The sequence below is a fragment of the Microcebus murinus genome, chromosome 2 (assembly GCF_040939455.1).
Source record: "Microcebus murinus isolate Inina chromosome 2, M.murinus_Inina_mat1.0, whole genome shotgun sequence".
NCBI classification, from domain to species: Eukaryota; Metazoa; Chordata; class Mammalia; order Primates; family Cheirogaleidae; genus Microcebus; species Microcebus murinus.
This window is the reverse complement of record NC_134105.1, coordinates 117,832,451-117,845,407: the sequence shown is the minus strand read 5'-3', so window position 1 is coordinate 117,845,407 and position 12,957 is coordinate 117,832,451. Positions and strand designations below refer to the sequence as shown.

Here is a 12,957-nt window from a genome sequence, read left to right as displayed (position 1 = left end):
GTGATCCAAGTTTCAATGACTGAATTTTCATTAATGTGTTATAAAACAATGACTACAAGGTTTAAAATCATTACCAGCAACTATGCAAAACTAAGCAGAATAAAAAAAGCACATAACGGGCTGAAACATTAAGGAGGAAAAATAATTTTTTTAAAACATACTAATTTTAAAAGATACTAGCATGAAGAAACCTTAAAAGCCATATGTTACCACCCAGTGAAAATCTTGACAAAAGCTAAAACAATGGTACAATGAAAACACCTGACTAAATAGTTTTAATAATGAATGCAGACTATCATTTACTAAGAGTGTTGTCTTATGCAAACTACTGTATCTCTCTGGTGCTGAATTTCTTCATCTACAACTCAAAGACAAGCTAAAAAACAAAAATACATAAAAGTATCTAGTTTACAGAGTAAACATTTTTCTAAAGCAGCTTCACTGAAGTATAATTTACATGAAACACGATACATATATTTTAAAGAGTATAGTTTGGACAAATAATACACCTGGGTAACCACTGGTCCAATAAAGACACAGAATCATCAATGATTGATGTCACTTCAATGATCACTCTGCTGCCCCCTTCCACCTGTGCCCCTAAACGTCCCTAACCCTGAGCTTGAGTAATTGTGCTTGCCCTAAAATTTTACATAAATAGATACATAAAGTTATATTCTCTTTTGTGCTAGGTTCTTCTGCTCAGTGTAAGGGTTTTGATGTTACATGTATTAGCAGTTTGCTCCATTTTACTGCTGGATGGTATTCCATTATAGGTACATCATTTCACCAATGATGAACATGTGGGTTGTTTCCAGTTTTTAAAAGTATGAACAAAACATTTATGATCATTCATGGATAAGTCTCTGTGTAAAAGTATGTTTTCATTTCTCTCACATAAACAGCTAAGAGTGAAATTCCCAAGTCATATGGTAAATCTATGCTTCATTTATAAGACACTATCAAACTGTTTTCCAAAGTGGTTATAAGGTTTCAAAATGTATAAGGGTACCAGGTGCTCTACAGCCTTGCAAACACATGGTGCCATCAGTCTTTTTAATTTTGGGTGTGTAGCAAAATCTCAGTGTGGTTTTAACTTGCATTTCCCTAGTGAATAAAGATACTGAACATCTTTCCAAGTGCTTACAGGCCATTTCCGTATTTTCTTTTGTGAAGTAAATGTTCAAATCATTTTGTTGGGCTATTTTTCATATTATTGAGTTGTAAGGTTTTGGGTTTTTTTAAGATAGCCCAGACGCAAGTCCTTTGTCATATCTATTAGGAATATTTTTTCTGTGACATATCTTTGTTTTTGGGAGGTGTGTTTGGAAATTGACTAATTTCTCTTCTGTTTTAAATCATGCCCAAGTCATAGATAAGAAATCTTTGTCAGTCCCAAGTTATAAAGACTTATCTTTTACATTTTCTTGTAGATGTTTCAGTTTTAGCTTCTAAAGACTCTTTCTCAAAAAAAGGGAACCTACTGAAATATAATAGGTAGTAGCAAATAATCAGTGCATTACTGACAGGTAATTCAAAGGTATAGCAGGAGATGAAAGCATGTCTAGAGAGGGTTAATGAGAGAATGAACATCAGAAGTCAGTAAGTATAAATAGCTCACTAAAAGAAGTTTGCTGTGATGGAGAACTGAGAAACAGGGTAGACACTAAAGAGGGATGGAAGTTGGGGTAGGGTGGTGTTCAGGGAGAAGTTTTTGTGGAGTTTTTTGGTTTGTTTTTCTTAAAAGATGGGAGATAATGCTGTGTTGCGTGACAGAGGATGGGATCCAGGGAACAAGTAAAAGTATGTCCTTACTAGCAAGGACAACAGGAAGGAAGTCAGAGTATATGGGCACTGAAATGAGGAAAACAGTTACCCCCCAAATGCATTTTATTTCCTTAGTGAAATTTGAAGCACACTTATCAGCTGAGAATGAAGATGGAAAAGAAGAATAAGAAATCCAAGAACCACAAAAGTTGATAATTAGTACACAGAAATTATAAATAAAAAACATTTGGTCCCTTTGTATCAAAAAAGTCAAATAAAACATACACCATAAACAGACATTTACTTAAAATTTACCTGCTGTGCCAACAACTTTGGAGGTGGTGGTAGATGTGAAGATGGTCCACGTTCCTATATAAGGAAGGATTGTTTAAAAAAAATCAGATAAAAATAAGGTATCTATTGGAAACATTTCTGAATGTACTGATTTTCTCAAATGAGACTGCAAGAATGCTTAAAGTGGCTGGGCGAGGTGGCTCACGCCTGTAATCCTAGCACTCTCAGGGGCCGAAGTAGGTGGATCACTCAAGGTCAGCAGTTCAAGACCAGCTTGAGCAAGAGCGAGACCCCGTCTCTACTAAAAATAGAAAGAAATTATCTGGACAACTAAAAAATATATATATAAAAAATTAGCTGGGCATGGTGGCACATGCCTGTAGTCCCAGCTACTTGGGAGGCTGAGGCAGTAGGATTGCTGCCTCAGGATTGCCAAGGAGTTTGAGGTTGCTGTGAGCTAGGCTGACACCATGGCATTCTAGCCCTGGCAACAGAGCCAGACTCTGTCTCAAAAAAAAAAAAAAAAAAGCAAAAAAAACCCAAGAAACAAAAACAACAACAAAAGAAGGCTAAAAGTAAACCATCTTTGTCCATTTCTCTTAATAAGAGCATACCACTCACTCTCTGCAAAATTGCTTTGTATAGAATCACTCTACCATTTCAATGAGGTCAGAATTTCCAATCCACTTTGCAATCAGTAGAATTTTAGTGTAGCAATTCTGGAATTCTGATTCAGGAAATCTGGCTATATAGAGGTGTCCCTGTAATAACTAAATTTTATTTATGTAAGCACAATTATTTTCCTGGAATTTTTTCTTAATGGTAAACTAAAAATATGAGATGTATCTTAAAAAAGAAACATCTAAAACACATTGGTGGCCAAGGCAAGAGGATTGCTTGAGGCCAGGAGTTCGAGACCAGCCTGGGCAACATAACAAGACCCCGTCTTCAAAAAAAAAAAAAATAATAATTAGCTGGGTGAGGTGGTGCACACCTGTAGTCCCAGCTGCTCAAGAGGCTGAGGTGGAAGGAACTATTTAGTATTTCTTCAATGTGCCACACTTTCTTTTATTTCTCTACTCTGTATGTGTTCTCACTGCTTGGAATAGCTCTCTTCCTTCTGTTTACTGACTAATTCCTATTTCTTTAAGAATTAGCTCAAGTACTAAGTCTCTAAGAACTCACTATGTGTCCTCTTATCACATCACTTAGCACATTGTATTATAACTGCATACTGGCATTTTTTCCCTTTCAAAGAGATTGTTACCTACCTCCTTTTAGCTCTCTGAAAGGACAAGTTCTTCCATTTGTTCTGTATAAATTCAACAAACACAAGCTGACTATACTGATTCCTTAATACAGAGTTAAGTGGACTCTCTTGAAAACAGCCCTTTTTTATTCCCAGTTTATAATGCAGCTCTTGCTACTATTTACCATCTTAGAAGTGGATCAAGTATATCTGTTGTCCACTTATTTCCCTTCTTTCATAATGTTCTTCAAAACGATTCAGACTGCTTAGATGTCCCCACTATGTGTGATTTCCCTACAGACAGGGTGCCATTTCATGCACAAAGACTGACCAGTATTTGTAAAATATTCAGTTAACCGTAAAGTACACACTTCAGAAATGTTCCTTTTACTTTGGAAAAACAAGTTTATTCCTCTACTTTGCTATGGCTCAGCTATGTCATAATGGAAGAGAAGGTAAAACCTTTTTCTTGATAGTTTTTTTTACTTGATAATTTTATTTACTATACTGATAAGTCCTATTAATGTATCAATCAATATTATGATGTAGATCCAGGGATACTAAAAAAAAATGCAGTCCCTTTCCTGAGCCCCCTTCTAACTGTAAGATTAATTCATCCATAGTATTTACCCAAAGTGACCAGAATGTCCTTGAGTCCAACAAACCTGATTAAATGAAGGTCCTTTCCCATAAGAACCCTTTGCTACTGGTGCCTGGGCAGATATTTGAGAAGATGATTTAGTGTTGCAAACTTCATCTGCTTCTTTTCGGTTTTCAGTGTTTTCAGAGGCTTTGGAAACTTGATCCTCACTGAGGAATCAAAATGCAGAGGAAATAATAAAAGTACAGTGGACAGACTATAATACAAATAAATGTACTATCTCTATAAATGTTTTTTAAAAACTTACTCTTGTATGATTTCAGGGGAAAAAATGTATCAGGCAATGAGATGGGCTTGGGACCTAGTGTTGTTAATTTGTTCATTCAATAAATACATACTATGTATCTATAATGAGTTAGGGACAGGGTTTATCCAGGTTGTCACAGGCATACAGTGTAATACAGTAGTTATCAAATCTGGACATTCACATTTGACACAAAACCTCGCAAAGAAATATAATCCTATCATTTTCTATCTCCTCCAACCAAGAAGTCTAATCCAGATTCAACTGAGTAACAGTGGCAATATTATTTAGCTGCATTCTAATTTATTCTGATATAATAAAAAAGATAAACCCCAGTACGTTTAAAAGTCGCAACAAATTACAGGCATCTCACAAATGATTGTAAAACTGTAGTATACTATATCACAATGTAGAGCTTAGTAATTACACCAATATGTGCACAGAAACTTCTGTGTATTTTAAAAGCTCAACTTTTATGATAATGACTGATGCCCCTATATCCCAGAAGAAATGAAAGGGATAAAAAGCTTCCATTTTCCAAGGCCCTAATGCTGCTTGCTAAATTAAAAAAAAAAAAAAAAAAGAAATCAAAGACTTGAAGCAGCTGTGGTAATCCAAGGAATTATTCTCTAATTTGTAATCATGGATTGGGTCAAGCAAGTAATACTTTAAAATGGCCTGATACTGATTCTCAAAATATCTTCAATTAGATGCCAAGTATCTCAATATCTTTTTTTAAAAAATGCACTTTCTCTGGGAGGCCGAGGCAGGCGGATTGCTCAAGGTCAGGAGTTCAAAACCAGCCTGAGCAAGAGCGAGACCCCGTCTCTACTATAAATAGAAAGAAATTAATTGGCCAACTGATATGTATATAAAAAAAAAAATTAGCCGGGCATGGTGGCGCATGCCTGTAGTCCCAGCTACTCGGGAGGCTGAGGCAGAAGGATCACTCGAGCCCAGGAGTTTGAGGTTGCTGTGAGCTAGGCTGACGCCACGGCACTCACTCTAGCCTGGACAACAAAGCGAGACTCTGTCTCAAAAAAAAAAAAAAAAAAAAAATGCACTTTCTTGAGAAACATAAAATCTTAATTCCTTGTTTAGCCATACTATATTAATTTGATTAATTAATTAATTAATTTCATTAATCATCCTCCTACTCATTAAAACTTCTTAGAGAATAGAGAAATTCTATAAATAAGGAAGAAATGTCTATTAATAATTTTCTGCATAAGTAATGTTATAATAACAATTTCATACTGCTATTAGTAAAAAAGATATCAAAACAACTTACCCACTATTCTCTTTAGGACTACTACTTCCTTGCTCATCATCATCACTGAAATTCAGCTGTTCTGTATAGTCTACTTCCATCTGAGCACCTATTAAATTAAGGAAAATTCAGGCTAACTGCCTAAAAGCATTTAACAATTTAAAGTACTTAAGTAATTTTGCCTCTTACCTGCCCAACCTTCATCAGCTTCAGCATCTAGGTTATCAAATTTATCAAGCTCCTTCAGTTCCGAAGCACTAAGGATGGATGGGCGTTCAGGCTCAGAGGCCCACGAAGGAGGTGGGCCTCTACCTCGAAGGCCTCTAAGGAAAGGAAGGTCAAGGTGGGAAAAGATAAAGTTTTAATGATACTAAATTAAGACAGTATTAAAAGATTAGAATTTAGTTCATTTCAATTCAACATTAATGTTTTGCAAGATGTACAAAATATCCTGCACTCACCTTTGTATGAAGAAATTAATACTAATACAAGACAATTACAGGACAATGCACAATTGTTATATATTTAATAGATGACAGGGTTTTTCAAAGAATTCTCAAAGATTTAAAATAAAACACAATATGCTAAAGAATAATAGGAAATAAGTAACGCAAATATAAATGAATTTTCTCTATAGGTACATAAAAATTATTTCTGTGAGGTTTCGGGGGGGAAAAAGGTATCAATGAATGAGATGGGTTTGTGACCTAGCGTTGACACAGCCGTGGATCTATAGAATAATTTTTATTGCATATTAACAGAAATTAACATTACAACTAAAATTATCAAGTGAAAACTAAAGTTTTGCCTTTTTCCCCTTGTGAGAAGCCCAGTTTTATGATCAAAACTAATTTCAAAATATATAATCTTAAGAAAAACCATCATTCAAGAGGATGCTCAAGTCTCACACTGAGTGAGAGAGCGAGCTTGAGACATCACTAATATGGGAGGAAGAAGACACAAATGTCATCGATTTTAGGGTTATGATTTTATGTCAAATCAAATTTTTAAAGGGATAGAGTATTTTTGTTCTGTCTTATAAGAGCCAATTATTTAATGGCAATTATACTTTGAGGACAGAAAATGATCAATTTTTCTATCACCACAATCCATTTAACCATTCAGAAAATCTTTTTCAGGCCAAGGCAGGCGGATTGCTTGAGGTCAGGAGTTCGAAACCAGCTTGAGCGAGAGCGAGACCCCGTCTCTACTATAAATAGAAAGAAATTAATTGGCCAATTAGTATATATAGAAAAAATTAGCCGGGCATGGTGGCACATGCCTGTAGTCCCAGCTACTTGGGAGGCTGAGGCAGAAGGATTGCTTGAGCCCAGGAGTTTGACGTTGCTGTGACCTAGGCTGACGCTATGGCAGTCACTCTAGCCTGGGTAACAAAGCGAGAGTCTGTCTCAAAAAAAAAAAAAAAAAAAAATCTTTTTCATTCAGAAAATCTTAATGAGCATATATATTCCTTGCAGAAGTTAATAATTTAGTAGTCTTACTTGTTTGTTTCAGATAAAGAAGGTGGAAATCTCATGGGACCATGTAGAGGAGGATATGCCATCCTTGGATACTGCTGAAACATCTGAATCAAGGGAACAAAAAAAAAAAAAAAAAAAAAAGAAAGGGGAACAAAAAAAATTTCAATAAATTTAGCAACTCAGTTATAAAACAACAACAAAAGAATCAATCTAACTAGGCCTAGGTATGAAAATATAAAGTATAATTAAAGTGAACAGTACCATTGATAATGAATTTTATCTGCTAGCATAGATCATCATTCATCCTTAATAATAAGCCATGCACAAGACCACTGCCTTCACCAAGTCTTTACAGAGGTAATAACTAGGGCACATGGTATGAAGAACTTCTGTGTCTCATTAATAAAATCACAAAAAACAGACCGAGGGTACTGACAACATACATACACACATGCACCCCAGAAAACTACAAAGCCTCAATCAAGTGGGACACCAGAAAGGCAAAATAATGTGAGCCTTTATCCTAAAGCAGGAGTAGACTAATTGGAGGCAGGTTTGTTGATAAAGAGGAACTCAGCTCAGATAAAATTAATGGATAGTCCACAACCCAAGGGAATAAGGGAGGAGAGCTACTTGCAGATTTTTTATGGATAGGTGGATTCTCCTCAGTCAAGTTACTGAACAGATAATTGTAAACTGAGACCCAAGCAGGTCAAGATGATCCTCTCTGTGGGAATTTGGCTTTGAGAAGGTAAAGTCAAGTTAAACTTAGGGGAAGACAGATAGATTATGAAGACAAATAACATCAAAGGATTCGTCCTATGATTTGGAAGGGAAGAAGTGTCAAAGAATACTTGGTCATTTATTATTTGCTCATATCCAGGTCAAATTATGTAAATAATATGAAACTATATTACCTTAAACACATAATTTGTATCCTGAAAAACAAGATTAGGTTTTCTAAAAAATAAAGTAACTGTGTTACGTGAGAAAATTACCTTACACTTGCAGAAAGGCAATGTCTATATGATTATGCTATCTAAAAAAGAAATTTCTCCTAAATAGGGTTGAAGCAAAGTTAATTAAGCAGCAGCTGAAACTCAGCTGGGGAAGCTATTTGTTTGGTGAATACTCTGGAGAATTTCCAGTTGCATCACACTTCTTTCTATACTGAAGTTAGTAAATACACTATCGGAGGCAAATCTTCATAGGTAAAGTTGGGTTAGATTCTTTTGATCATTCAGACATAAAGATTAATTTCATGAGATTTTTAATGCTTAAATTTTGGCATTTGTCACAAAATTAACTGTAGAAGCAATCTTTAAATTCTCAGTACATAAAGTAGTGGTTTTAAAATGTTTTTGTTTTTGTTAATTAGTGGAACACTTTGTTCAAATAAAATCATCAATGAAATTGGAAATGAAGCCTACTAGGTCTTCCTTCTTGGTCTTGCCTTACCTCCAAACTTGGAAATTCCAGGGTCTTTGGAAGTATAATTTGAAAATTATTAAGAGAAAACTAATTGGTTATAATTTTTTAAGGCTAGGTCAGTAGATCATACGCCCAAACTTCTTTTCAGAAAATATTTAACAAGCAACGGTATTTAATCATTTATTTCCATTACTCTAGAATCGTTAAAAAAAATAATACAACGAAGGACTAGAAAATGTGATGGGTATTTTGAACTTGAATACACAGGAGTTAAACCAAAAACTAAATAAATATGATCTAGAGTTTTCCTCCCTATGAGAGTAATGGGTCTTCTGAAAAATGTAAAGTTATTTACCCAGGCACATGTAGATAACTGCACAGTAGGCTGATAGCAAACAAAAGAATAAGGGCGCTGAATCTCAGTTTATAGAAAACTCAGGGTTTAGAAGTTTATATTAAATGAAACTGCAAAGATGGAATCAACAAAACCTAGACTCTGAGAAACCTCACAGGTTAACAAATAAATTGTAACAGATAAACTCCAAAGAAAAAAGATGGAAGTACCTCTAGGTAACAAGATTCTTAGGACAAATCTGAACCAATCTCGAGGCATGGTCATTGCCTGGGTCCTAATTATGACATATTCAGAGAAGCTGAAATACTGATGTGACATTTGAGAATATTAGGAAATAGTTTTCTTTTCAGGTGTGACAATGGCACTATGAAAATTTTCCCCAAGCCTTTATCTCTTAAAAATACAACTTAAAATATTTACAGATGAAATGATGTATCTTAGATTTACTTTAGTAATCCAAAAGGGTTGGAGAGAGTCAGATTCACTGTACTATATTTTGTAGATGTTTAAAATTTTCTATAATAAAAAGTTAAAACAATTAATAATAAGTGGGTCTATCCATAGGTCTAATAATTATTTTCAGGAAATGCTGAATGTAATGTGGTACAGTAAGAAAACATCTATAATCCCTATTAATGATAAAGACACAAGTACTGCTGATACTCCTGATTTGTTTCCCATAGTCGTAATTTAAAAAACATTAATTTTTATTTAGACGTTAATGAAAAATAAAGACTTAAACTTTTCCCCATTCCAATTCTCTCCTTGGACTCCAGATCAAAAACCTCATTATTTGACTGCTTGTTCAATGAACAATACTCACATAAGGAGGCATCATAGCTCTATACTGGGAAGTAAGGGCAGTCTGCTGTCCATTCAGTTTGGCCTGTGGAGGACCACAAGCTATCCTCTTTTCCACCACTTTGAGGATATCATTTTGTTCTGATGTTCCAGCTGTGCTTTCATCCTGGCCAGGGAGCTTCTCATCTTGATCGGATGAAGAAGGTGAGCCAGCAGACTTACCACCATCTCTCCAACAAGCAACATCTGGTAAAAGAAAGAAGAAAAAAGAAAAAAAAAATCTGAAAAGGGAAACAAGTGAAACCAAACGAGGCACATTTCAGAACAATATAAGCAAGCAAGCAAGCACAGTGAAAGAGCAAGGAAAGTCTAATCTAGACTCTATCAATGTTTTTAAGGTGTTCAGATAGTCTAGAGTAGTGGCTTCCAAAGCAGAGAGATGTACTTTCAGAGGGTGCCACTACAAGCAAATACTGGGGTGGGAGGAAAATATTAGAATTTCTCCATGAAACTTTATAAATATTTTATAGAAAGATTAAAATCACTATTCTTGTGCTCACTTCGGCTGCACATATACTAAAATTGGAACGACACGGAGAAGATTATCATGGCCCCTGCACAAGGATGACATAATTTTAAATAAAAAAAACAAAAAAATAAATAAATAAAACAAAATCACTGTTCTCATGTGATCCACATGCCAGATGGTCATGTTGCAGGGTGAGATACCCCTAAGGTTTCTTGAGGAAAGTAAAGTCAAAGTTTGGGTTGACAGTGGTGCTCTCATCTGTTTGCTTCAGTTTACTCTTGCTAATTACATGCACCCAGACGAGCCAATTTAAACATTGTCTGGTTCAACTTAACAAAATAAAACAGCAAAGTGGTTCTGTGAAGAAACTTGTGTAGCCAACCAGTCTCCATGAAGGCCTGAATGGTCTCGTCCTCCTGGTATTCACACCTTGTATACTCCCTTCTCAAACTGTGTGCCAGGGTTGGTCTGTGAACCCTGTAGAATATGGCAGAAGTGCTAGTATGGCCCTTTCAAGATTAGATTATGAAAGACTGGAGACTTCTGTCTCGGGTGGTGGATATCTATCTGTCTCTCTCATCACTTACTCTAGGGAAGCCATGTAATTAGCAGCCCCACTGAGAGGCTAACACACTAAAGAGCAAACAGCTACATGAATGTGTTTGGAAGTACACCCCTAGTTAAGTCAGCCTCAGATGACAGCTTCATTGCAGCCTTCTGAGAAAGTCACTTAGCCAGAACCCTCAGCTAAGCTGATTTTGGATTTGTGGCCTTCAGATATTGTGGGAGATCACAAGCCCTGCTTCAGCCTGTTGTTTTACGTTGTCAAATTTGTTATGTAGCAGTAACTAACTGGTGAAAATTCAACTGAACAAGAAAATGGAAAAGCTGCCACATGTATTTCCAAAATGAAGTCATCAACCACATTAGATGATTAAAAAATAAAGATGTCACAGATATAGAGAAAATAATTTTATGCTTTGTATGGAACCAGAGAAGACCCTGTATAGCAAAATCAATCCTAGGCAATAAAAACAAAATAGGAGGTATCAATTTACCAGACTTCAAACTATACTACAAAGCTATAGTCATTAAAACAGCTTTTCACTGGCACAAGAACAGGGACATTAACCAGTGGAACAGAACAGAGAACACAGATATAAAACCATCCTCATTTAGCCAACTAATTCGAAAAAGCAGACAAAAACATACACTGGGGGAAAGAATCCTTATTCAGTAAGTGGTGCTGGGAAAACTGGATAGCCACATGTAGAAGACTGAAACAAGACCCACACCTTTCACAAAAATCAACTCACGCTGGGTAACAGATTTAAACCTTACGTGTTAGAAATACTTTTCTAGACATTGGCCTAGGCAAAGGATTTATGAAGACGACCCCAAAGGCAATCACGACACCAACAAAAGTAAACAAATGGGACCTAATGAAATTAAAAAGCTTCTGCACAGCCAAAGAAACTGTCAAGAGAGCAAACAGACAACCCACAGAATGGGAGACAATTTTTGCAAGCTACACATCTGATAAAGTGCTGATAACTACAATCTATTTAGAACTTAGGAAAATCAGCAAGAAAAAATCAAACAACGCTATCAAAAAAATGGACAAAGGACATGAACAGAAACTTCTCAAAAGAAGACAGAATGGCCAACAAACATAAGAAAAAATGTCCAACATCTCTAATCATCAGGGAAATGCAAATCAAAACCACAATGAAATATCACTTAACTCCAGTGAGAATGGCCTTTATCAAAAAGTCCCCAAACAACAAATGCTGGCGTGGATGCGGAGAGAGAGGAACCCTCCTACACTGCTGGTGGGACTGCAAACTAGTTCAACGTCTGTGGAAAGCAATATGGAGATACCTCAAAGCGATACAAGTAGATCTACCATTTGATCCAGCAATTCCACTACTGGGCATCTGCCCAAAAGATCAAAAGTCACTTTATGAAAAAGACACCTGCACTCAAATGTTTATAGCAGCACAATTCACAATTGCAAAGCTGTGGAAACAACCCAAGTGCCCATCAATTCATGAGTGGATTAATAAAATGTGGTATATGTATACCATGGAATACTACTCAGCTTTAAGAAACAATGGTGATATAGCACCTCTTGTATATTCCTGGATACAGCTGGAACCCATTCTACTAAGTGAAGTATCTCAAGAATAGAAAAACCAGCACCACACCAGCAAATTATATTAACGGATCAACACCTAAGTGCACATATAGGAGTAACATTTATCGGGTGTCGGGAGGGTGGGAGGGGGGCAGAGGGGATGGGCATATACAACCACAACAAATAGATGTGCAACGTTTGGCGGATGGACATGCTTGAAGGAAGCTCTTACTCGAGTGGGGAGGGGGGTATGGGCAATTTAAGTAACCTTAATACTTGCACCCCTATAATACGCTAAAATAAAAAATAAAGATGACTGAGACTTGTTCAAATCTGAAAAGAAATGACCCCTTCCCAAATGTGAAATGTGTCAGATTACTAGAAATATGAATTTGTAAACAAACACTGACATAGACAAATCTCCCCATGTGTATAGGATCCTTTAACATATTTGGTAATGACAATATGAAACTACAACAATAAGACATTTCAAGATCAACATTTTATGCTATATAAAACTAAAAAGTTAGCCGGGCGCGGTGGCTCACGCCTGTAATCCTAGCACTCTGGGAGGCTGAGGCGGGCGGATTGCTCGAGGTCAGGAGTTCGAAACCAGCCTGAGCAAGAGCGAGACCCCGTCTCTACTATAAATAGAAATAAATTAATTGGCCAACTAATATATATATAAAATTAGCCGGGAATGGTGGCGCATGCCTGTAGTCCCAGCTACTCGGGAGG

General features: G+C 36.2%; 1 protein-coding gene and 1 non-coding gene across 12 annotated transcripts in view; one reads left to right on the top strand and one right to left on the bottom strand.

Annotated features, from left to right (window-relative positions):
* PRRC2C (proline rich coiled-coil 2C) overlaps positions 1-12,957 on the bottom strand; it is a 110,979-nt gene that overhangs the window by 59,303 nt on the left and 38,719 nt on the right. For all 11 annotated transcript variants that reach the window (XM_012765143.2, XM_012765140.3, XM_012765141.2 and 8 more), the window contains exons 6-11: positions 9,576-9,799; positions 6,988-7,070; positions 5,675-5,808; positions 5,507-5,594; positions 3,976-4,120; positions 2,083-2,136 (exon numbers count right to left, since the gene is read on the bottom strand). In XM_012765143.2, coding sequence (XP_012620597.2) covers positions 2,083-2,136; positions 3,976-4,120; positions 5,507-5,594; positions 5,675-5,808; positions 6,988-7,070; positions 9,576-9,799 — 728 coding nt within the window. The remainder of the gene's footprint in view (positions 1-2,082; positions 2,137-3,975; positions 4,121-5,506; positions 5,595-5,674; positions 5,809-6,987; positions 7,071-9,575; positions 9,800-12,957) is intronic.
* Positions 10,106-10,212, top strand: LOC142869736 (U6 spliceosomal RNA). The gene has a single exon (XR_012918307.1). It is a non-coding gene; the product is annotated as a U6 spliceosomal RNA (small nuclear RNA).